The 24128-nt window shown below is 45.9% G+C and overlaps 1 protein-coding gene across 1 annotated transcript; it reads left to right on the forward strand.

Annotated features, from left to right (window-relative positions):
- Positions 1–573: 573 nt before the first annotated feature.
- On the forward strand, positions 574–20912 carry gldc (glycine dehydrogenase (decarboxylating)). Its single transcript, XM_080003458.1, has 25 exons — positions 574–952; positions 1338–1416; positions 3937–4072; positions 4584–4748; positions 6138–6215; positions 6299–6446; positions 7492–7688; positions 7907–8003; positions 8928–9033; positions 9322–9461; positions 10177–10257; positions 10727–10824; positions 11791–11875; positions 12133–12174; positions 12320–12462; positions 13515–13590; positions 15369–15494; positions 15639–15788; positions 16421–16533; positions 17231–17372; positions 17857–17968; positions 18063–18158; positions 18776–18948; positions 19396–19476; positions 20330–20912. Exons 1-25 carry the CDS (start codon positions 683–685, stop codon positions 20468–20470), a joined length of 3075 nt encoding a protein of 1024 aa, XP_079859584.1. The 5' UTR covers positions 574–682; the 3' UTR covers positions 20471–20912.
- The last annotated feature ends 3216 nt before the right edge of the window (positions 20913–24128 follow it).

The raw sequence follows: 24128 nt of genomic DNA on the forward strand, positions 1-24128 counted from the left end.
CAATAATAGTGAACCTCGTGCAGGTGAGAAAGCAATTTATTTGTACTTTTACTTGTTTTATTTTATTGAAAATGTATTTTTGTTTATTGTAAGAATGTACAAACTATCAGTCACACCACTTGAAACAGAAACAAAATATAAACAAAGTAAAAATCATAATTAGGATGAATACAAAAAAATAAAAATAAAAAATCGAACAAAAAATAATGTGTGTGTATATATATATATATATATATATATATATATATATATATATATATATATATATATATATATATATATATATATATATATATATAAAAAATAAAAGATTCTAATTTGTGACAGCAACTTAAAACGAGAGAGACGGACAGACAGACAGGCAGACAGGCAGACAGGCAGACAGACAGACAGACAGACAGACAGGCGGACTGTCACTAATAAAGCTGAGAAAGTTATACCGGGGAGTCGTGGGCTCGTCGTTACGTCATCGCCATCCTTTGCTCCGATTGGCCCTCCGCCCTGAAGCCCGGCGGGGGGCGTGCCCTGCAGGCACTTTGAAGTGGTGGTCGCCGCTCGGCGCAGTGTCCGCGGAGGGAGACGCGGGTCGAGCTGCGGCCGGAGGCGACGGAGCAGCGGAGAGAGACGCGGGCAGAGGCTACAGAGACGCGGCTCTACTCGGTTCCCCTCCACATCTGTAGCGATGCAGAGCTGCGCCAGGTCCTGGGGGAGCCTGCTCCTCGGCAGGTCGGTCCACCCCCACGCCGCCGCCGCCGCCGCCGCTGCCGCCGCCGCCAGGGGGGCTCCCCGGCCGGGCGGGCTCCCGTGCGGGCTCCGCGGGGTCCGGTGCTCCGCAGCCCTGACCTCCCGGAAGATCCAGAGCATCCTGCCCCGACACGACGACTTCGCCGAGCGACACATCGGGCCAGGTGAGAGGGAGAAGAGGGAGATGCTGGACGCTCTGGGCGTGGAGGTAAGACTTTGTTTGTTTATCCTGGAGTTCGGGCAGATGTTAATGATGCGAAATTATATAATATATATATAGAAAATACAGATTTAATTCAGTCATTGGATCAATTGAACACATTGCTCGGATGAAAACAAGAAAAAAAGCTTTATTTCTTCGGCCAATACAACTTTGGATTGGGAAATTAATATGCGCCGAATTTCAAGTTGAAAATCAATCATTCAACAGATCAACCAAAGTTGTTTCCAAAGCCTATATCGTTGTTGTTGTTATTATTGTCATGGTTTATTTATTCCCAGCGTAGCGCACAGTGCGCAGCGTGAAGTTCCGCGCGTCGATCCGCGTTTCCCTCTGCGCGCTTTGTTGACATAACGCGCTCCATTGTTTCCAGTCGATCTCCCAGTTGATCCAGAGCACCATCCCAGCCTCCATCCGCATGCAGAGAAGTATGAAGATGGATGACCCCGTCTGTGAGTGACCGCTCTATGTGACTGTGCGCGGAAAACAGCGTTTAACGAGCCGTGCGTGCGTGCGTGTGTGTGTGTGTGTGTGTGTGTGTGTGTGTGCGTGTGTGTTTGTGCGTGCGTGTGAACCGGTGGGGGGCGGCTGGCGTGCACTTCCATTGTGCGCCGTGCGCCGCGCAGCGCTCCCTGCAGCGAGTCTTCCTTTGCACATATTTGGAGTTGTTTTTGCCAAACTCAACTCAACCAAGCACCAATCTCCTGTTGGGAAGCCGACGCTCATAGGGCGGCAAGTGGAGTGTAAAGTTCAGCCTTCAGCTCCTGTCCCAAGTCCAGTTCAATCTGGTTGCAGCCCTCCCATTACATCACAGTCGAAAGATATTCCTAATAAGGTGAAATCTGAGCGTCTGCCTTTTCACTCGGCAACAACCCCCCCCCCCCCTCAAAAAAAAATAAGCATCGAATCACAACGAAATGCGTTTAGAATGTCACTGTGAACAACGTGGAAGACACTTTCACTTGCATTATTATTATAATTTTTTTGGTATGAAGAGTTCCACACATTTAAAGCCTATGTTAATCATGCGGCACTGCTTTTATTGTTGCTTCTATTTCACCTAAAGCCCTGAGTCGCATGTGTGGATGAAACATGCTATACAATTAGAGGCTGTGGCTGTTATTCTTATAATTAATATTGTTATTATCATCACAAACAAGCGTTCATTAAGTCTTGATATCCTCGACACTCTTATGGCGTTGCAGCCGTTGATGGTTATTGCACGAGGCGGCTTGTTTTAACACAGTTGCATCAGAGAAACACGTGCGCTCTTATCAATCGTAAGACATTTACCCCGTCCGGCCGGACACATTGAAGCCTGAGTTAAAGGGAAACCATGTCAAGTCATTAATTGCAGCCCTATTTTTAAACACGGCTGACAATTCAAACACGTTTTAATCTCGTTTTATTCCCCTGAGTCAAAACTGAGTAATTTATGCATGCTTGACTCAATGAAAACGGAATCTTTTGATTTGCATATATACAAAGGGATGGCCTCGAGGCTTATCCAGGAGCTGGAGCTGCTGTGAAATAATGGTGTTTTTGTGCCGAAAGCAGATGTGCATATGCGAAGGAATAGGCAAGTCTTAAAATAACATTGGGAGAGGAGGCACGTCTCTGTTGCTGGAGGCATCCACCGGAAATACACCAGCTTTGGGCAGATTAAGTTGTCAGAAAATGAGGTGGCTGATATGCGTACGGCAGGTCTTTATCAAAACCACCTCGCCTTCTCTTTGCCTCCCTCAACCCTCCTCCGTGTCTGTGAGGCTTCATGAAGCTGTGAGCCATGGAAACAAACTCGAGGTCGTGTTTTGGTTTTTGCTTGTTCAGCGCTGGAGGGCTTCCCTTGCAAAGCCGGCGAGGGATTCTCTGCTCAACAATAGATGTGCTGGATGGTTCTGAATCAGGCTTTTTTTTTTTTTTTTTCTTCTTGTAAAGAACTCTGGGACCATGGGAAAACGGTCCTCTCTGTTGTGGAACTCCGATACACACACACACACACACACACACACACACACACACACATACACACACACAGACACAGACACACACACACACACAATCCCCCGAATTTGATTTTAGTTTTATTTTTTTTGATAGCACCCTCAATCGAAATGTTTCTTTATAAAATATTTGATTCAGTTTAAGTAAACCATGCCCCAATTAAACCGTAAACCATTTATTAACCGCAGAGAGGACTAGGACGGGGAGGCGGGGTGCTCCCCAATGCATAAAGCTGAAGCCGTGGCCCACTCAGAGCGTATTGGCAAATACTCTGATTTGGGAACAGGAGTAGTTCATATTGTCCATTCCTGGGAGTTGCTAGGCAGGCTGTGGAGGCCAGAGGAATCCGTGTACGGGTGTGCACTGGCAGAGCGGCTTCACAGCAACACCCACTGAAGCCGTGCGTGCGTGCGTGTGTGTGTGTGTGTGTGTGTGTGTGTGTGTGAAATGTGCTGCATCATGTAGGAGTGTTTGAAACGGACACAATGCACTACACAGATTTCAGCAAGCTGATCCGTGATTTGAAATGTTTTCCGCGTATTTGACATTTATCATTTTTGGGACTCGCTGTCGTTATCAGTGTGGGATGGGACCGTGTGCGTTTCTTTTGATCGCATTCAAAATGCAGGGTCCTGATTCGTCCCATCTCAAAAGTGTGGAGTCACCGATTTAAATGGGGCTTATTCATTTGCTGCATTCGTTTGGCAACACTATATTACATTCTCAATTACGACCACCTTGTGACCATGCACCTTCATATAATGCATACGGAGATCATTGTGGGTTTTTTTTTTTTTTTTTTTTTGGGTTGTTTTTTTAAGTAAAATGCATTATATGTCAGTCATTCTGTTCCATCTACCTTCACACTAAATACTGGCTTACATCCCTATTCAGAATCCATATTTGGGGGGGGGGGGGATGGCGTCAGTGCATCTCTGTCCTCATCCCTCCCTGCGGTTAATTTTCAGGTGAGAATGAGATCCTGGAGTCTCTGCAGAAGATCGCGTCCAAAAACAAGCTGTGGAGGTCGTACATTGGCACAGGCTACTACAACTGCTCCGTGCCGCCTCCCATTCAGCGCAATCTCCTGGAGAATTCCGGCTGGTGAGTGTGCCCCTTCAACCCCCGCCCGGAGGTCAGCGGAGGTATTTGTCCCGGGGGGTCTTTGTCGTGCGCAGATATCCACGGCTTAAATGACCATTTGCAAACCCCCCCACCAGTTAGCATACCGATCACATAATGGGAATCAAACCCCATTCTTGCTTTCTTCATGGCCCTAGAATTGTGTTTTGAGCATGCCCAGTCAAACAGCAGTTTGAGTATCTGGAGCAAATTACTATCAAACCTAATTGCTGAGTAACGTGCCTTTTTTTAATAAGAAGTCGTGCGTCTAGGCTTGAGCGCCCAGTTTGTATCTGAAATGAGTTATGCGTCTTCTCTAACGTAATATCTGGTCACAAGCTACCCGCAGCGCTCCACTCGCTGCTAAGTGAGGTCCCAGTTTGACCGACTGGAAACCAACCGACCAACCAGCCAGCCCCGATGCTGTTGTCCTTCTTACCCCGTCTCCGATCTCACCGCCTTGTGTGGCCGCGTCCCGTTGCTCCCACCTCAGGGTGACCCAGTACACGCCCTACCAGCCGGAGGTCTCTCAGGGCCGCCTGGAGTCCCTGCTCAACTACCAGACCATGATCTGCGACATCACGGGCATGGCGGTGGCCAACGCCTCCCTGCTGGACGAGGGCACCGCTGCGGCCGAGGCCATGCAGCTCTGCCACAGGTAGCCGCCGCCGCGCCGTCGCTCAACGACTCAGTGCTTGGGAAAACAACCGCCCTTTCTCCTCCCAGTCTTATCAAATATTTCAGTACTGCAACATTGTAGGTACAGGACACTGAAGGTTTTTCATAAGCCCAGAGTCTAAAGTAGGCGCTGAGATGTATGGGACAAGTTTTTACTGTAGTACTGTAGAAATCAAACTCACTGCCTGACATAGTTATCTCACATTTCCTTTGCGTAGCGCACAATGTATTCCTCATGTTTTACATCAAATATATTAAGAAAAAAGACATTAAATCAGATTCCAGGCTGTTTGGGTTGGAACTCTTCAAATTATTTATTCTGTAGTTTCTATCATATAGGAATTACTTTCTGTGTAAATTGACTTTATTTTCAGTTTAGTTTTATGACCAGTTATTGACCATTTATGTTTTAGTTTGGACCTTTCCTGTCTTAACTCATCTAGTTTAATGTTAATATGAAACCTTTTTTAGTTTTGACGCAAATTTCCAAAACAAAAGAGAAATCGAAAACTTAAATCAATGTCAAACAACCACTGTTGCATTCTCTAAAAGTTGGTTGAACAGGTTGTACTGCCATCTATTGGCTTTAAATCCATGCTGTTGGACACTAATTATTTTCCACACATCTCCTAATCATGCTTATGTTTCAGTCAAAAATGTCAGGGTTTTTCATCATTTTTGAGTTTACAATTATTTTTTTTTTACTTTATTAGTTAAGCTGCTTTAACAAATGCACTGCAACCCTGAAATGATCCGGACATTACCTGGAGGAGCTGTCTGTGTGAACGAGAATGTGTGAATCATATGACCCAGACATTACCTTGACTTAGCCCAGCCAGCACCCAAGTACAAAGTCAGTGTAATGTCCTGTTGGTATGTGTGAGCAGAGCAGGTAATTGTCCAGAGCATTTACAGCGAGCGAGTGGGCGTGTTGCGTGCTGTCTCTATCACGAAGCAGCTATTTATCTGTGTGCACGGAGCGTAGCTGCAACAACACCAAAAAAAGATACGTCTGTAGCCTTGTCCTCCATCTTGGGTGTGCTAAAACTCAGCAGCGTCATTGCGTCACAGGTTCCGCCACTCTTCCAAACCAAACCGATTATTTCCAGGTCTGACGCACCTGACAGGGACAATCTCCTGTTTTGTGCTGCATGTATGAAAGGGCAACTCCGGACAATGTCCTGACCTAATTATCCAGATATTGTCTGGAATTCATGTGTGAAAGCAGCTTGCAGTATGTTTCAGTTTGACACTGAAACCTCACTGAGGTATTGTAATATTTGGTGTTTTTGTTTTTTTTTGTTTTTTTTTTAAACTTTCACCGATTAATAACTGACCGAACAGTATCTTCATCTACCCTCTCCAACAGACAGAACAAAAGAAGGACCTTTTACATCGATCCACGCTGCCATCCCCAGACCATCGCTGTGGTGCAGACCAGAGCTAAGTACGTAGTACATAAAACAAACAAAATATGAATTTCTTTGTAAAATATGGACTGAACTGGATGAACTCCCTGTCCTGTCACAGCTACATTGGGGTGAAGACCGTCCTGAAGCTGCCCCACGAGATGGACTTCAGCGGGAAGGACGTGAGCGGCGTTCTGTTCCAGTACCCTGACACCGACGGCAGGGTGGAGGACTTCACCGCTCTGGTGGACCGCGCACACAAAGGAGGGGTAGGACAGCGCAACAAAAGACTGACGGGTCTATTCAGTTTTGGGACACGCTCTGTGAATCCCGCTGATGGTTAATTTTAATATGGACTGGAGGGCTGGACTGAGGAGACAAAGATGGTGATTAGATGGTTATTTATTAAGTGCTGGTACAAAGTTTTAAGAGCACTCACCAGGGGTCTGTTCCAAAAAAGAGGGAAAGAAGAGAGGAAAAGAAAGGGCTCTTTTCCACAACAGAGAGAGAGAGAGAGAGAGTGATGAGAGATGGGGGGAGAGAGAGAGAGAGAACTAAAGAGAGCAATCTCTGGGGGCCGGCTGGTTGTATAGTCTTTATGGTGACCTCCACCGACAGATGTCACAAATGGTGTAAAAGCTGAACATTGCTTTGTGACACAAGTTTAACGTTTCAATAAAGATACTATAAGAGTAAATAACATGATGAATATGGTTACATGGAAAGTGAAAAGAAATGGGTAAGCGTGATGACCCATCATTATTACCAAAAAATCGCATAATTCTTCCTCTTATTTATTTTATTTTTTTACTTGACTAGAAAAAGAGGGGACTGGGCCGGCGTAGCGGGGTCAGGGTTCAAGAGAAGCTCCGGAGGCATGGCTCTGGAGGTGCTGCGTTCCAGGCTCTTGCTGTCCCCATAAGACTCTCCAGTCAAACGCAGTGTTCTTAAATGCTCCCTGATGACCGCACCTCCCCTCATTCGTTCAATAAGCGGCAGTGTGTGCGTGATTGTTAATGCCAGCAATGAGTTTGCACGTGTGTCTCAAATTGATAAATGAAAAAACGTGGGTTACTGCCATGATCTAATTTTAATACAGCATTTGCATGCCACCCATTTGGAGAAGGGCCTCCTTATTGTGAAACTAGAACAGTTGCACACAATGCTCGGAACTCATCCCCCGGATCCTTCAATTCCATGATGTTGTTTTGATATAGCAGCGGTGAGCTCCCCAATGGGGGACCTTTTTTTTTTTTAAATCCTTATAGCATTTGATCTTGTTTTCAATTAACCAGTTCTCCGTCATCCTCCCAGGCCCTGGCCTGCTGTGCCACAGACCTCCTGGCCCTGTGTGTGCTGCGCCCCCCCGGGGAGTTTGGGGTGGACATCGCCCTGGGCAGCTCCCAGAGGTTCGGTGTTCCTCTGTGCTACGGCGGACCCCACGCCGCCTTCTTCTCCGTCAGGGAGAACCTGGTCCGCATGATGCCCGGCAGGATGGTGGGAGTGACCCGGTGAGAGGAATAGGAATTCCGACGGTAGCTTTGCTCTGTGCCTCTGAAATATCGTTTGTTTAAGGGATCCTTCTTGGTTCTAGTTCTGGTGTTGAGACCCTAAGGTACTTTTTGCCCCCGCCCCCCCTTGTAACTTTTGAGCTGTATTCAATGTTGTCTGGTCCAGTGGAATGGTGTGATTAGTGTCTGACTGCTAGTTGTGGTCCCACATCTTTCAGAGATGCAGCTGGGAAGGAGGTGTATCGTCTGGCTCTGCAGACCCGAGAGCAGCACATCCGCAGAGACAAGGCGACCAGCAACATCTGCACCGCCCAGGTAGGATCTGCTCCACTACAAGTGTTTTATTTATTTATTTATGTATATTTATTTAAAAACAAAAATTTAAATGCATTTGTTTTTTGGAGGGCACAAAAGAATGTGAAATCTTTCCAGTTTGTCATTTTGGTAGATAAATCATGAAGAAATCAGCAGAAATCCTCAAGACGAGTGAATCAGATTTGTTCCCAGGTGTAACAAATTCATAGGATCGCAGCCAATCATCTTTGAGCCATTATTTGCATAAACCCGCCCCTAGAGTGCATTTGCCCGAATGACTCTTAAGGCTGCTTTACAGTTCTGCGTCGAATAGCGGCCGTGGGTCTCTAACGTCACTGGCGTAGCCCATAGAAGCCGCCGCTGTAGCTTTCGTGCTCCTCCCCAGAAATGTGACTTCCCGTTGGGGCGGTGCAGGACCGCAAGAAGTGTTCCGTTTTCTATTACGTCCGTGCTAAAATAGACTCACGCAGACCAACACAGAACCACGGACGCAAGCACCGGCGCAGAGACCCACGGCGCACCTTCGGCGGCCATTCGACGCAGGACTATAAAGCAGCCTTTAGTAGTGATGAATGCAGCTGTGACTGACAGAATTAACTTGGCCAAAGAGAAGCCAGATACTTATTTAGAAGTGCGATGGTTCCCCTCTTTTCTTTTGGTTGTTAATTAGGAGACTATCCCCAATTCAAAAATCCAACTCCAAGAACTGTATCAAAAAATGGCAGATATGAAAGAAAAGCATGTTGATTGTCTGTTTATTTATTTTATATATATTTTTTTGTAGCATGCATCGTATCTCAAATAGAGAAAAAGATTGCATATTTATTTTTTTATTATCCATTATTTTTATCATCTGATAAACCATGTGCAAGACAAAAGTATTTTCGCCGCGTCTCATTTGTTTCTCGGCGCTGACCCCTGCAGGCCTTGCTCGCCAACATGGCGGCGATGTACGCGCTGTACCACGGTCCGCAGGGACTGAAACACATCGCCGAGAGGACCCACGGTGCTGCTCTGATCCTGGCTGAAGGTAAGAGCTGGTCTGCTTTTAAATAAACAATTACACGGGCGTCGTCTCTCCGATCACTGACTCTATGAACACGCTGACTCGGCTTATATTACATGAATATTTCTCAATGAACTCCCACAACATTGACTCTCTTGGCTTTCTGTTGGGGTTGTATTCCACAAACCATCTCCGCTCCCGACCGGACGACGGCTAGAGGATGAGCTGTGTTGGTGGGAGGTGGGGGGTAAAATAAAAAATCCGCTCCCAGTGACCCTCCTGACCCTGCCCCCCTCTCTCCGTGCGTCTCAGGGCTGAAGCGGGCCGGCCACCGGCTGCACAGCGACATGTTCTTTGACACCCTGAAGGTGAACTGCAGCGTGGCGGCCAAAGACATCCTGGAGAGAGCCGACCAGAGAGAGATCAACCTGCGGATCTACACCGAGGGAGTGGTGAGGATGACCACACCACTCACCTTTTTAGAATAATAAATACAGAGCCTGACAATTGTTATTATTTATTTATTTATTTATTAATGTAATTAATTAATCTATTAATCAATTTATTTATTTATTTATTTATTTATTATTATTATTATTATTATTATTTATTTATTTATTTTAAGCAACTTTTTTTGCTTTGACTTGTATCTTGTAAATCATGGAATAAAAATGGTTGAGTGTTTAACCTAATCTATCTTACCATCTGGTAAAATGACTCAGTGCTGTAAGTTTAGTAAGTCTCTTATAGAATAACCCCCCTTTCCTCTTTTAATGTTCAAGCAATGAGTCAACTCACAATCTTTTTTTTTTTTTTAACACACTTATTAAAAATGTTGCTCTGTACATTGTGAATGAGATCTAGATGAATTTATTTATTTATTTATTTATTTATTTATTTATTTATTTATTTTGGTCCCAAGCGGCTGAATCCCAGTTGTTGTTTTCCCAATACGACTTAATTTAGCTCACAGGGAATCAGTTACTTCAATTACAGATAATCTTTTGGACAATCAAATTGGAAAGCTCACTAACTACCGCTGCTGGGATGGTTGACTGTCTGTGGAAGAACATGAAATTCAATTTCACCGTTTGTCTAAAGTTGAGCTGTTGTTTGAATTTCCTAACCGTCTGTCTGATGGTCTGTCTGTCTACCTGCGCCGTGCAGTTGGGAGTGTCTCTGGATGAGACGGTGACCGAGCGCGACTTGGACGACCTGCTCTGGGTCTTCGGATGCGAATCTTCAGCTGTAAGTCGCCTGTCGCGTGCCTGATGTAAAGTCAACTGAAACACACACACACACACACACACAAACTCCTACTCATTTTTGCGCCCACTTTCAGCTATAATTTCATTGAATCACTACATTAGTCACTGTTCCTTATTTATATTTTTACTGTAATCTATTAATCCGGTTCGCCTGATTTTGAATTGGTTTATCCAATCAAATTCACCAGCGCTTTTGTAGCTAAGTGTCTATTTTTTATCAATTTGTTAAATAAAATTGATGGATTTTTATCAATCAGTTTGTTGATCAATTTGTTTTGGACTGGTTACTTCGGTAGGCCATCATAACTGTACAAACGACACGATTTTCTGTGTGCTTCTAGTTTTCGATTTCGACCTTTCCACTGTTTTGCCAGTCGGTTTTATAACCAGCCACACCTTCCTTTGAGCCCTGACTTGATTGGCCGCGGCTCCAATATCTCCGTCCGCAGGAGCTGATCGCAGAGAAAATGGGCGAGCGAGTGAGAGGCATCATGGCCGGTCCCTTCAAGAGGACCAGCAAGTTCCTCAGCCACGCCATCTTCAACAGGTCGGTGCGTCGCGAGCGCGGCGTGCGGCGTTGGACGTGACGGCCGGCACAGTGGTGATAGGCTTATCGGTCAACCGTGACATCCGTCGCTATAAATACGAGTCTCGGTATCTTTCACGAAAAACGCCGAGCCCGGCAGCACTCTGCGGAGAGCGCCGCTGGTTTTTAAGGCTGACGTTGGAGAGACATGATACTGTATGTGATTCCCATGTTGACTGTTTTATGGCTGCTGCCTTTATCTGGTTTGTCGGCGAGGAACGTGTTGGAGCAGATTGCCTGGGACAAGGTACAACCAGTATCATGAGTGCTGTCACCTCAGTTGGGTTCAGAACGCAGTCTCTCTGTTGTGCGTTATCTGACGCTAAAACCCCAGAGGGCCGCATACCTTTGGGGGTTCATTGGTCGGCGGCCTGACCCAGATGGGTAGATGCCGTTCTGAGAAAACTCCGATTTTACTGCCCTGGAGCGACTCTGAACGCTGAGCAAGGCATTAGTTTAATAATTACAGGACATGAGCCTAGAAGTCATAAAGCACGCATGGAGTACATGACACGTATTGGCTGTACAATAAATGTGTGTATTCACAGTAGAGCTTGTTGAAAGACAAATTTTCTCACCAACGCCATTTTGGATAATTTGTGCGTGCGGGCAGCTGGGGGGGGGGGAAAAAAGGAAATTCAGTACTACAAAGAATTGATTGGGTGAACAGCATGATTAGAACGGTAAATGACCCCTGTGGACGAGCGGAAACCATTTAATTTACGGAATTATACATCTGAATTGTCTAGTTCATCATATCAGAAAAAGGCTGGTACTGGGGGTTGTGAGTAGATTGTGAAATGAGCGACTACACAAAAAGAATAATGTCAGTGTTTTTCCAGCATCTTCTGTGCATCTTCTATTGTTTGCACACGTGGAAACCGTCTATATAATAAGTATTTTGGGCCTTTTTTTGTTTTTTTGCAGCTTTCACTCTGAGACCAACATTGTGCGCTACATGAAGCGTCTGGAAAACAAGGACATCTCACTGGTGCACAGCATGATCCCACTGGTACGTCTGCCATTCATGAAGCAACCAAACCATTGAATTTATTTTGCCGTTCCATGCCTTTTCCATGTTTTATTTTTCCAAGTGTTTTTTTCTAAGACTCAGTTCTGTTTAGTTTCATCAAGAGAGACTTGAAGCACGTATTCCTAATGTGCATTAAAACATTTTTTTATAAAAATTATTTAAATTCTTCCCTGAAAGCAAAAGTCCAAAAGCACGTTGTGAACTGCAGATATGACATTTATACATTTCTCCGTCAGGGCTCCTGCACCATGAAACTCAACAGTTCATCGGAGCTGATGGTGAGTCCGTCAGAGATGTGGCACAAAGCACACTCAGCCAAGCCGGTGTTCTGAGAAGGACTTACAAAGGGACAAAAAAAACGTCTTTTAGTTGATCATGAACCCCCTGTTTGCTCTCCTCTCCGCCGCCCCCTTGTTCTTCCAGCCGATCACCTGGAAGGAGTTCGCCAACATCCACCCCTTCGTGCCTCTGGAGCAGTCTCAGGGCTACCAGCAGCTCTTCAGGCAGCTGGAGAAGGACCTGTGCGAAATTACGGGCTACGACAAGATCTCCTTCCAGCCCAACAGGCAAGGCCAACACACACACACACACACACACACACACACACACACACACACACACACACACACACACACACACACACACACACACACATATATATACAGTACATACATATGAATACATACATACATACATACATACATACATACATACACACACACACACACACACACACACATACATATGAACACACACATACGTATGAACACAGAGTCAGTCTGCCCCCACGTCGTGGCACCAATGGGGCAAAGAATGTGCTCAGGGTCTGTGACTTTCAAGGCAAAATGATGTGATTCTTTCATTAAACGTTATGGTTCTGTAAATTGTTTGCTCTATGTGTAAATTCATATGACAGAAGACACTCACCCAAGTTTAGGTTACTTTTTTAGGGTACTGCAATTTCCATTGCATTACCGCCTCGAAACATGCATCGCTGCACTTCCGCGTCTGAGACCCTCTTGCCTTGGGAACAGAGTGTGAGGCGGCGTCGGGTCATCCCGTGTTGAGACGGCAGATCATCCATTTTTACAAGCCACACTCGATAAAAGCAGTGCGAGCCGGTGTCCTAATCTGTCCGTTCCACAAACGAATCACATACATGAATGGAGTGTTTCATGAATTACCTCTCTGGACTTGGCTGACTGAAGCGAAACTACTACCCCCCCACCCCCAGGTTTTATCAGCCTGCGTCTTATCAGCACCTGTAGCTTTATGAGCGCCAGCGCCCTCCAGATACCACTCAGTCCATCACTCAGACAATAGCTCTCTCTGTGTTCCTCCTCCGGAGCTGTGTGAGTGTGTGTACCCTGCTCTTTGAACTCTAGAGTGTGTGTGTGTGTGTGTGTGTGTGTGTGTGTGTGTGTGTGTGTGTGTGTGTGTGTGTGTGTGTGTGTGTGTGTGTGTGTGTGTGTGTGTGTGTGTGTGTGTGTGTGTGTGTGTGTGTGTGTGTGTGTGTGTGTGTGTGTGGCTCTTTGAACTCTACTCAGCTGTAGAGTGTGTGTGTGTGTGCACGTGCGTCAGAGAGGTGAAACGCTGCGTTGTGTCTGGTGTTTTTCAGCGGCGCTCAGGGGGAGTACGCTGGCCTGGCGGCCATCAAAGCCTTCCTGAACTCCAAGGGGGAGACGCAGAGAACCGTGAGTGCGGCAGACTCTCTGAACACAGGGCCCCAGGGTTTTTTGTGACCACCCACCCCAAAAAAAAACCCCAAAAAAACAATGGAACAAAATAAAACAAACAAACCACTTACGGCTACAGCTGACTTACAGCTGACTCGATGGACCCATTTGCTTGTGGACCTGAGGTCCTCCGCTCACGTGCAGGGGGGTTCAAATGCACAAAACTCCTCCATAACTGTCAGTTTAGAACTATCCAAAGGATCGATTCTGACAGTCCCGACAGTCGCTTCCTCCTCAGGCGTTTCGCAGCGAAAAAACCCGAACCCAACTCGCCGTCGAAGAGCCCCGGGAACCCCGGGCGCCGGTCTGCAGGTTTTCTCCCGCCGGCGTCTCGGTTGTGGTGACGATATCTCAGCTCACGTGTGACGGCGTCGACGGAATGAAATGGAAAAGCACGAACCGCTTGGTCTCAGCCCCGGCGATTAGCCCCGGCGCTGGGTTTTATTGGTCCTCCGGCTGGAAGGCCTCACGTTGCAGATGAATGCGCTTCAAGAAAAGTGAGACGGCACACAAAACACCTTGTTCTGTCTGGTCCCCGCAGACAAATCTCCGTGTTTTGTGTCCCGCGTTTGTTTCTATTTCATTTTTTATTTTATTTTGCATTGTTAGTTTTCTTCTGTTGTGGCGGGGTCTTTTTGCTTTTCCGGCGGCCTCCTTTACGAGCTCGGTCCCATATAGTGGCCTGATCGGCGTCTAACGGTCAAGGTCCGTCCCCGCCGCTCTCTCGTAACCCCGAGAGGGAGGGGCAGAGGTAATGCAATTCAAGGTTCCATATTTGGAGGCTCAGGGGCCGCGTGGAATACGCTGAGCGCGGCGTTCGCCGTCGGTAAACGTTACGTCATCGTCCATGGGTCCGGGCGCCCCGGTCGTCCTCGTGTGACCAGGGGTGCTTCATGCCCCGGGAGGTCAACGAACAAGGGATGGAAATCAACTGTAAATAATAAATCGGCAGCGGGCGGAAACACTTTATACCTCGTAGGTTATTTCAAATGAGGTCAAATGGGGGGGGACTCGATACGCAAAGAAAAACTAATTAAAGCGAAGTACTTGAATGAACCAAAAATAATGCTCAGGGGGGTGAAAATATTTGTCTCCGTGCAATTACCGAAAGCAGCGCTGCGTCGGAGGCAGTGAGTGAATAACACTTCATTTACATTTTGTTGATTTCTTAATTCATCTTCCCTTTCGTGTGTTTTTTTTTTACTAAAACCCGAAACGCAAGTGTTCCATTTGTAGACGTTGAAAAATGATTTTCCGTCAGAAAAACGGATAAAACAAAAAAGATCATTCAAAGGGATGAAGATAAATAAGGAGAGGCGTGTTACGGTTATCCTGACGCGTCGCTCACTCTCGCCAAAGTAAATTTAGACTGATTGGATCTGGCGTCGTTCATCGATGAGATAAACGAGCACGAGGAGAGAACACTGCAGCGTTCCTTTTAAAGCAAGGAGAAAAAAAAAAAAAAGATTCAATAGGACTAGTAAATATAATGCACACTTCAAGGTGGAAAAAGTTTACACGGTCCCCCCTTGAACAACATATAATTAACGGATCAACAAATTATTTACAGAAACGTAAATGAGCTTGTAATTAACACATGGGTGACATTGATGGTGATTTTTATTTATTTATTTATTTAGTTTTAGTGGCTTCCTTGTAATCCAGGGTTGAACCCTTCGTAGCGCTGGTTTTACAATTTACAGCAACACGGCCGCTCTCTCACTCCCCGCCTCCAGGTTTGCCTCATCCCCAAGTCGGCGCACGGCACCAACCCGGCCAGCGCTCAGATGGCCGGCATGAAGGTCCAGGTGGTGGAGGTGGACAAGGACGGGAACATCGACCTGGCGCACCTCAAGGCCCTGGTGAGAGCCCTGGGGCGTGGCTCTGGAGAGGGGGCGGAGGAGCCACGAAAACTGGATCAAAGATGACGGAGCGGTCTAAAATGATGCCCTGCGTGCGGGTGACGCTTTCGGTTTTAAATAAAAATAAAAACATTTTCCCGGCAGGTGGACAAGCACAAGGCCAGCCTGGCGGCCATGATGATCACGTACCCGTCCACCTTCGGCGTGTTTGAGGAGAACATCAGCGACGTGTGCGAGCTCATCCACCAGCACGGCGGACAGGTGTACCTGGACGGCGCTAACATGAACGCCCAGGTGAGGCCCCCGTCTCTATGGTAACCGCAAGTACCCCTTGTCAGGGGCGGTAACTCGCTGTGGCCCCTCTGGTGGCGGCAGAATAATTACAAACGGACCCTTTTTTTACATGCAAGTCCAAGGAGCCGGAGACAAACTTTTAATTACAAACGCTCCTTTTTTTTTTTAAAGCATATTATACAAAAATATGATTGCGTCTCCCTGTTGTGCTTTTATTTTCCCTCAAACCCTCTTTTGAAAAGATGTTAGATTAAAAATGCTTTATTCTTTAAACTCCGGAGGCTGTGCATGACAAATAGGAATAATAATAATAACAAATATATATGTGTGTTTGATCTAAATCAAATAGTTCAACAGTACAACACCCTACTCAGAAGAAGATTTTTTTTTTTTTTTTTTTAACAATGCTCCTAAGTTCTGCAACACTCTATTCGCTTAAAAAACGTAGTCTCTTAGCTTTTTAAATGTATATTTTAATGTTTTCTTTTGTTATGAAAAGGCTAAACACGATGACGAGCGGCTGCGCCGGCTCTGGGCTCATTATGAGTTTTGACTTTTTCTTCCTGGCGCGACGAGGCCTTGGACCTGACGCTCGGTGCGTTTATTTTCCCGTTGCTTTTTCCGTCCTTCAGGTGGGTCTGTGTCGTCCCGGAGACTATGGCTCGGACGTGTCTCATCTCAACCTTCACAAAACCTTCTGCATCCCTCACGGCGGAGGAGGCCCCGGCATGGGGCCCATCGGGGTGTAAGTCTCTCTCTCGCTATGAAAGCTGCGCTTGTCTTGGGACATAATCCCCGCCCCTGACCACAGGAATGGGGGATCTATCAGCAGCATCCAGTGCTGATAGTACTGGTAATAAGCTGGAGTACAGGTGGTGGTGAGCTTTTGTGACTTGTGATTACATTTTTCTTTTTTTTCCCATTAAATACTTTTTTTTTTCTGTACTTAAAGTCATCTCTACCATTTGGTTCAGATGGACTATAAAGGGTTAAAGACCCATGAAGTTCCAATTCTGCATCATGTCAGTTTTATATACAAGACTGAACTGAATTGAATCAGTGTATTATAATCTTTATTCAAATAGATTTTTGGAAGTAATTCTTGGAATTGGTTAAAAACCTCCCCCCTTGTACTACAGTACGGTTCAGTCATTGAAAAGGTGTTTTCAAGGTGCGTCACATGCAGCTCAAGTGTCTTTTCTGAACTGGAAAGAAACTTGAACTTAGGTTTGCTCATTCCATCCGGAATGGATGGTGCATAGTTCAAATTTCCAATATTTTTAAGGACGCTTGTTTTAACGGCTTGGTGTCATGTGACGTTCATTCTGAAAAGGAACTGAATTCTATTGTTTGTGTTAAGTTGTCTGGATCCATCTGAGGCTGGGACTTGATGATGATGATAATGATAATGATGATAATGTCTTCATGTTCCCATGGTCCAGGAAGTCCCACCTGGCTCCCTTCCTGCCCACCCACCCTGTGGTGCCCATGCAGTCCGTCAACGCCTCCAGCTCACTGGGCACCATCAGTGCCGCTCCCTGGGGCTCCAGCGCCATCCTGCCTATCTCCTGGGCCTACATCAAGGTCAGCAGGGCGTCAAAGTGTGTATGTCTATGTGTGTGTCTGGTTTAATTAAGTCATTGAAAGGAATTATTTTCTGAACACTGGTTGTCAAAGTGCTTTACATTATTTTAATGGAATTAAAATGCTAATAATGAAAAATCAGCCAAGCAAAATGCAATGCATAAAAAATAAATAAAGTTAAAATTGTATAAAAAGATGCAAATCAAAAGGCACGGATGCATTTCTAGTACAAATAAATTATAAAAAAAAAATGTATTGGGTTTGTTTTTATTTAATTTCTTTTAACTGTAATGATTCAGTGGCTGTTTGGAGATGACTCATCGTTTAACAGCACTATCTGACCATTCATCCCTGTGAGGAAATTCAGGAATAATAAAGTGTTATCTCATTTATGGCAGCAATGCCTTCCCCATGGAAAACACTGGATGTTTTGATATTAACTGTGTGTGTGTGTGTGTGTGTGTGTGTGTGTGTGTGTGTGTAGATGATGGGTTCCAAGGGCCTGGCTCACGCCACAGAGATCGCCATCCTCAATGCCAACTACATGGCCAAGCGCATGGAGGGACACTACAAGGTCCTTTTCAGGGGGAGGGAAGGTGAGACTCTGTCGTCACGACAACGTCCAACTGTCTTGTCTGCTTGCTCGTGAAATTCAAATAAAACTCTTCTCTGTTTCCCGGGTCTGTGCAGGTTTTGTGGCGCACGAGTTCATCCTGGACGTCAGGCCGTTCAAGAAGACGGCCAACATCGAAGCCGTGGACGTGGCCAAGAGGCTGCAGGACTACGGTGAGAATGTCAACCTGCATTTGATTTGTTTGTTTATTTTCAAACACGTTGTTCAGTGGATCCTGGCAGGCCTTCAACACGCATAATAAGCAAATAATACTGTTGTATTGGCTTTAAACACAAATAGGATGGATATGCACACATTACACCAACATCACTTCCTGATGAAGAGTTCAACTCAATGTATTTCAAATGTATTTAAGGCTTTATTTTATTTATTTATTTGTACTTTTTGGGGAATGCTATAACTTTCCCCTGTGATTGTTTATAAAAAATTAAAAAAAAAAAGGCAACAAAGGTTCAAGGAGTTCTTCCGTCAAAAAGTCTGTTAAAAAAACAAACGAACGAAATGCAAATTCATGGCGGAATTGTTGTTGCCAATACGTTTAACAACTCCTCCATGAATTATCCATCTTAATAAATGCATTTTACATTATTGAGAAGAAGATTGCCTTTTGGACGTTAAACATGTTTTTTTTACATTTTATTAACCACCAATGAGCTGTTCATCACCCCAAATGCTCGAACCAGAGTGCGTTGCCTTTTAAACCGTCAGAAGGTGTCTATCCTCATTTCCACCTCCGGACAGTAAGGTTGTATTGCGTGTTGCGGTGCAGGGTTCCACGCCCCCACCATGTCGTGGCCCGTGGCCGGCACGCTGATGATCGAACCCACCGAGTCGGAGGACAAAGCCGAGATGGATCGTTTCTGCGACGCTCTGCTGGGAATCAGGCAGGAGATCGCAGACATCGAGGAGGGGAGGATGGACCCTCGCGTCAACCCTCTCAAGGTGTGTGTGTGTGTGTGTGTGTGTGCGTGCATGTGTGTGCGTGTGTGTGTGTGCGTGTGCGTGTGTGCGTGCTGTTTTTTGGGGATGGGTGCTTTCATAACATTTCTGGGCGGCTCTTTGATTGTTTCAATACTGTAACTTGTACTTACTGACACTTGCCCATATTGGGCTCACTATTTAGCATAGCCCTACTTCATATAGACTGTGTACATGTGTTTCTCTTTCTTGACTGCACTGTTTTTGGCTGCTATAACGCCTGAATCTCCCTCCAGGTAAATGTTAAGAGTTTTATCTTATTGACCCAGAAGAGAATTTTAAACGAGAACAGTCTGACGTTTATAAAGTTGCATAACTTTAATGTAATGCAACTTTGAAGTCGACGTTTATCTATTGCGCAATATTAGGATAAGGAAATGTACAAGCGCTAAAATGTACATTTCCCTGCAGATGGCCCCTCACTCCCTGGCCTGCATCACGTCCTCCACCTGGGACAGGCCCTACTCCAGGGAGATGGCCGCTTTCCCCCTGGTGAGTCTCTCCCCTCGGCCCCCACAACCACGCCCACACCGTCAGGGTGTCTGCGGGTCCTAAAAAGATTGAAATGACACAAATATTAGGTCCAAGTCACTCGTCTCGCATTTCTGATGTTTCATTTCGACGTAACGTACACTGTCTGAGTCGTACATTAATTATTGTTCTCAAAATGAATCACTGACTCTGGACAGAGAACTCAATGTACTTACATGTCTAAAATACTGGTTTGACTTATTCCAGTTCCTCATCACTTACTTTGCTTTCTGTCCTAAAGAAAAATGTTCTAATAACGTTGTATAGAATGATGTAGTTCATAACCTGCCCTGTTCCGATCTAAGTACTAGTTATAGTATTTACCTCTACTAGTAGAGCTTATATGTCCTAACATGACACTTGAAGTTCATTAAACTTTGCCCCTAAAAGGGTCTTGGAGTATTGCAAGTACGTACTGTACATCTGGTATAGGGCAAAGGTACCTTTACCAAATACAGTATATAGTACCTACCTGCAATACTTTATTGAAGAATCAAGATGAATTGTCAAAAAATCAAAGTTCACGTTTCAGTCTTCATTCAATGCCTCTGGTATAAGTTTCTATTCAAATTTATTGGCATTGAACAAATTTTCCTCAACCCAACTGACGAACTCTGCATTCCATCCATTGCAGCATTTCCCAGATTTGCGCCAAACTACCCTTGAATTTGGATAGAAACACAATTGTAGAATCTTCACGATCCACTGGCTCAAATAATTGCGATTTATACAACGACTAACAAGAAAGTGGAGTGATAAGTGCGACCGACTCAACCCGACTCGCCCTGTTTCCCGTCCCCTTTCTCGCCCGCAGCCGTTCATCAGGCCCGAGACCAAATTCTGGCCGAGCATCTCCCGGATCGACGACATCTACGGCGACCAGCACCTGGTGTGCACCTGCCCGCCCATGGAGGCGTACGAGTCTCCGTACGAGGAGAAGAGGGCCTCCTCGTAGGCGCCGTCCCCCATCCCCTCGAACTATTCCACCTGGTGCAAAAGCTGCGGGGGTCCGGGGGCTCTGCCGGGGGGGGGGCTGGGGGGCCCACCTCACCACGCAGGTCTCCGCGTTTCCAAATCCTCCGTCAGAATCCCCGCAGAGAGGCGTTGGCCCAACCAGTCACTCCCGTGTCGATACGAGCCCACATTTTTATTATCTTGCATAAAATAGCTGCCTAGTCTCTCGCTCTCTCTCATATACTGGACCAGACGGACGTAACCTAGTTTGACCTGTAGGCTTTTGTTAATATTTGCATCCGGATGTTTAATAAATGTGCGTTGTGATATGTCATATTAAATAGGACTAAATGTTAATTTTTATCAACACTGTTTTCTAATCTCAAAGTTGTTTTGAGTTATGGCCAAGACGATTGCAGCATTAAATCTTGTCTCTTTAAGGACCTGCTCGGTGTGTTTTAAGTTATTAAGTCAAGCTGCTGCAGGGACGGCTACGTCAACCTTACAGCGCCACCGGGTGGCGGCGGCGGCAGCTGGAACGCTTTCTCCACAACATGTCAAGAGGTGAAACGTTTCTGGGATTAACGTTCCCGCGACGACGTCGTGTCTCGCGTCCCAGTCTGATTTTCTCTTTGAAGCAGGGTTTTGGATTTAGGGGTCTAACCCCATCAGGGAAATCCCAAAACCAGATCAGACACTTAAACCACAAGTCCAGTAATCGCACTATCAAAAATATTTGATATCTACCTGGTGAGGGGTTTGGGACCCAACCTGCACCAAATAAACTAGTTATGTTCAGCCATATCTTCTAAGTCATTGATTTCATTTTATTTATTTATTTTTTTAAATGTTTTTGTTGCAAATGGCTCCAGATACTCAGCATTTACTTTCGTTTAATTGCTCAAAAGTCCATTATTCTCCCCCCCCCATCCCTGCAAAATGACGTTTTACACGTTTTGTGTAAACGATTTTGTGTCGTCATTTTATACGAACAATTAGTGATCCTGACCTCAGGATGAGGATATTTTTATTGTCATGCCAGAACATGTTATTCATGAAAGGGAAAGTAAGGTACTCAGGTCCCGCTGCAGGTAAAAGTGATAAAACCACAAAAGAAGCACACAATAAAAACACCCAATAAAATGTACAAACAATGTTAGTAAATAAACATAATAGGATACAAATGTGGGGTCTAAAATATAAACAAGGTGAAGTGAGCCAAGGTGCAGCAAAGCCCTGAAATGAACACCATAATAATAATAATAGCAGCAGCAACTGTTCAGTGAGATGCAGAATTTATCAGTCTCACAGCATCAGGGGGAAAAAGCTGTCCCTTAGCCTGCCTGATGGGATGGAAGTGGTCCATTTGCAGGGTGGGTGGAGTCCCTCATGATGCAGGAGGCCTTTTCTCTCACACACACACACACACACACACACAGACGTAGAAAGAAGTGAGGACCGATGTGCCATGACGGGCAGGTACACCCTCCTCAGAAAGGAAGGAGGCGTTGGCGAGCCTTCTTCACTGCGCCGGCTGTGTCCATGCTCCAGGTGAGGTGATGTGCGACGTGCATCCTCAGGTATTTAAATCAGGATGTATAGAGGGAGGGGACATTTTAAATTCTGAAATGGAAGCCTAGTTCACATCCATCCGCAGCCTCAGTGTTCTCTTCCGTGCCCTCACTCATCTCGCCTCCGCCGCCAATGCCATGATTTAGAGCAGTGGTTCTCAACATGAGGTCCAGGGGTCCCCCCAAGAGGATTCAGGGGGTCCCCAACAAAAATATTTCTAGTTAAACGCCACAATTATTTAATTTCCAGGATTTTAGCACCAATAGTGTGTGTAATGTACAGTAATTACATTTTTGATACTAGTTTGGTATATTAACACCAAATATCTAAAAAATATATATCTCTGGGATCCCAGAGATAAAATCTTAAATGGGTTCTGTGGCCTAATGCGTATCAAATTGAGGATCCTTAATACAAAAAAAAATTAAGAATCTAAAATGTAGCAGATTAGATGTGTTGATGTATGTATGTTTAAATCAACCAAGAGTTGAAGCTACCTGATATACAGTATATACAGTAAACATACCTGAATATATTTCTTAATTAAATCCTGACCTCATATTCCTATTCCCATATTTAACTTCCTCACTAGCGGCAGGCAGACCCACGAGGCCCCAGTGGACCGGAAGAGCATAAAGAGCCCCAAGCCGTTATCGAACTGCTCCAGGCCCACCATGGTGGTGACCTGGACCTGACCTGGTCGCCGAGCAGCCGAACATGAAGGTGTGAGGCGGCTAGAGGAGCAGCACGTCCCAGCCTGTGACGCGTGGCCGACGGGCTGCAGGAGCAGCGCCCCCGCCCAGCAGGACGGCCAACGTGGTCAGCAACTGCAGGTTCCCCCACAGCTGGAGGCCCGCCAAGAAGCCACACAGCTGCCTCCTGGCCGGGTCGCTCACGGACGCTACGGAGAGGAGGGAGGCCGCCCGCTACCGATCCATCCCCTGGCTACGGGCGAAGGGCACCCGGGAAGATGAACGGGGTTGGAGCTGCCTCACCTCAGCAGGGACCAGTGGAAGATCACTTTGGCCTCCGGTGTGACCTTGACGCCGCGGTTGTCGAAAAGTCCTTCCTCTGAATCATAGACACGTTTGCATTGACAGGCTCGCCGTACGTTCACTGGATGGGCTCGTTTCTTGGCCCGTCAATGCAGTGAACACAAGCCAGACGGGAGAATGTCCGCCTGTGGGGGGGATCTTTTTCCATGCACAACTCTGCTGCTACTTGGAGGGACGGTTGTGAGATTGTTTTAAAGGAAGAGATCAACATGTAAGCTGGCATTGATGACCAAATATTATTGAGCTGGAAAGGTAATACTACAAATAGTAAACACATAGAAGTTCCAGCAGAAAGCGCAATGGGGGAACAAAGGCACCGAGCGCAGATCAAAGACGCAGGCATCAGCAGGTCACCAATATACGGATGGACTTTGATTTTCATTCAACGGACGATATTGTGCCTATCCGAGAACGCTTTCCTAAAAATGACGCCTCTTCCGAGCGGCGCACAATCAATCCATTTCGACCAAGTGAGATATTTAGAGATCTTGGGAGAAAACCGTCCCTATCCTGGTAATAGGTTCTTCATTTTCATCGCTTGCAGGAACCCAAGGCTGAGGCACGGGAAGGGGAGGCCCCGGGGTGGCCGGCAGAACCACGGGGACTGCTCCGTGGGAGAGCTGCAGGCTCTGGCCACTGGAGCTGAGGGAGAGGAGGGTGTGAGGCGCTAAAGCATCCTGACATGAATAATAATTCACTCTTTTACTTGCCTTGGTGTAGTGCGGCCGTCGTGGTGGAGGTGATGTAGGACGTGGTGCCTTTGGATCTCCAGGAAGAAGAGGCTGCTTCTTTCTTGGTCTGTGCTGCCAATTTTACTTCCTGTTAACCTGCTTTTCCCCCCGTTCACCTAATTCAATTAACCTAAAACACACAATTATGAGCAATAACATTATGAGCAGAGCATTTATTGTAAATGTTCAAGTTTTTGACCTGCGGCGTGTACGTCTTTCTACCATTGCACTGTTTTCTATTCAGCTATTTTTTCTTATTGTGCTCAACATCGACACACGAGCAGAAAAAACTTGAGTCAAG

This window comes from Zeus faber (genome assembly GCF_960531495.2).
Source record: "Zeus faber genome assembly, chromosome: 7".
Classification (NCBI taxonomy): domain Eukaryota; kingdom Metazoa; phylum Chordata; class Actinopteri; order Zeiformes; family Zeidae; genus Zeus; species Zeus faber.

Coding starts and splice junctions, on each gene's coding strand:
- gldc (XM_080003458.1), top strand. CDS start 683: ATGCAGAGCTGCGCCAGGTCCTGGGGGAGCCTGCTCCTCGGCAGGTCG. Junction 8,004..8,927: donor GCAACATCTGCACCGCCCAG/GTAGGATCTGCT, acceptor TGACCCCTGCAG/GCCTTGCTCGCCAACATGGC. Junction 12,463..13,514: donor ATCTCCTTCCAGCCCAACAG/GCAAGGCCAACA, acceptor GGTGTTTTTCAG/CGGCGCTCAGGGGGAGTACG.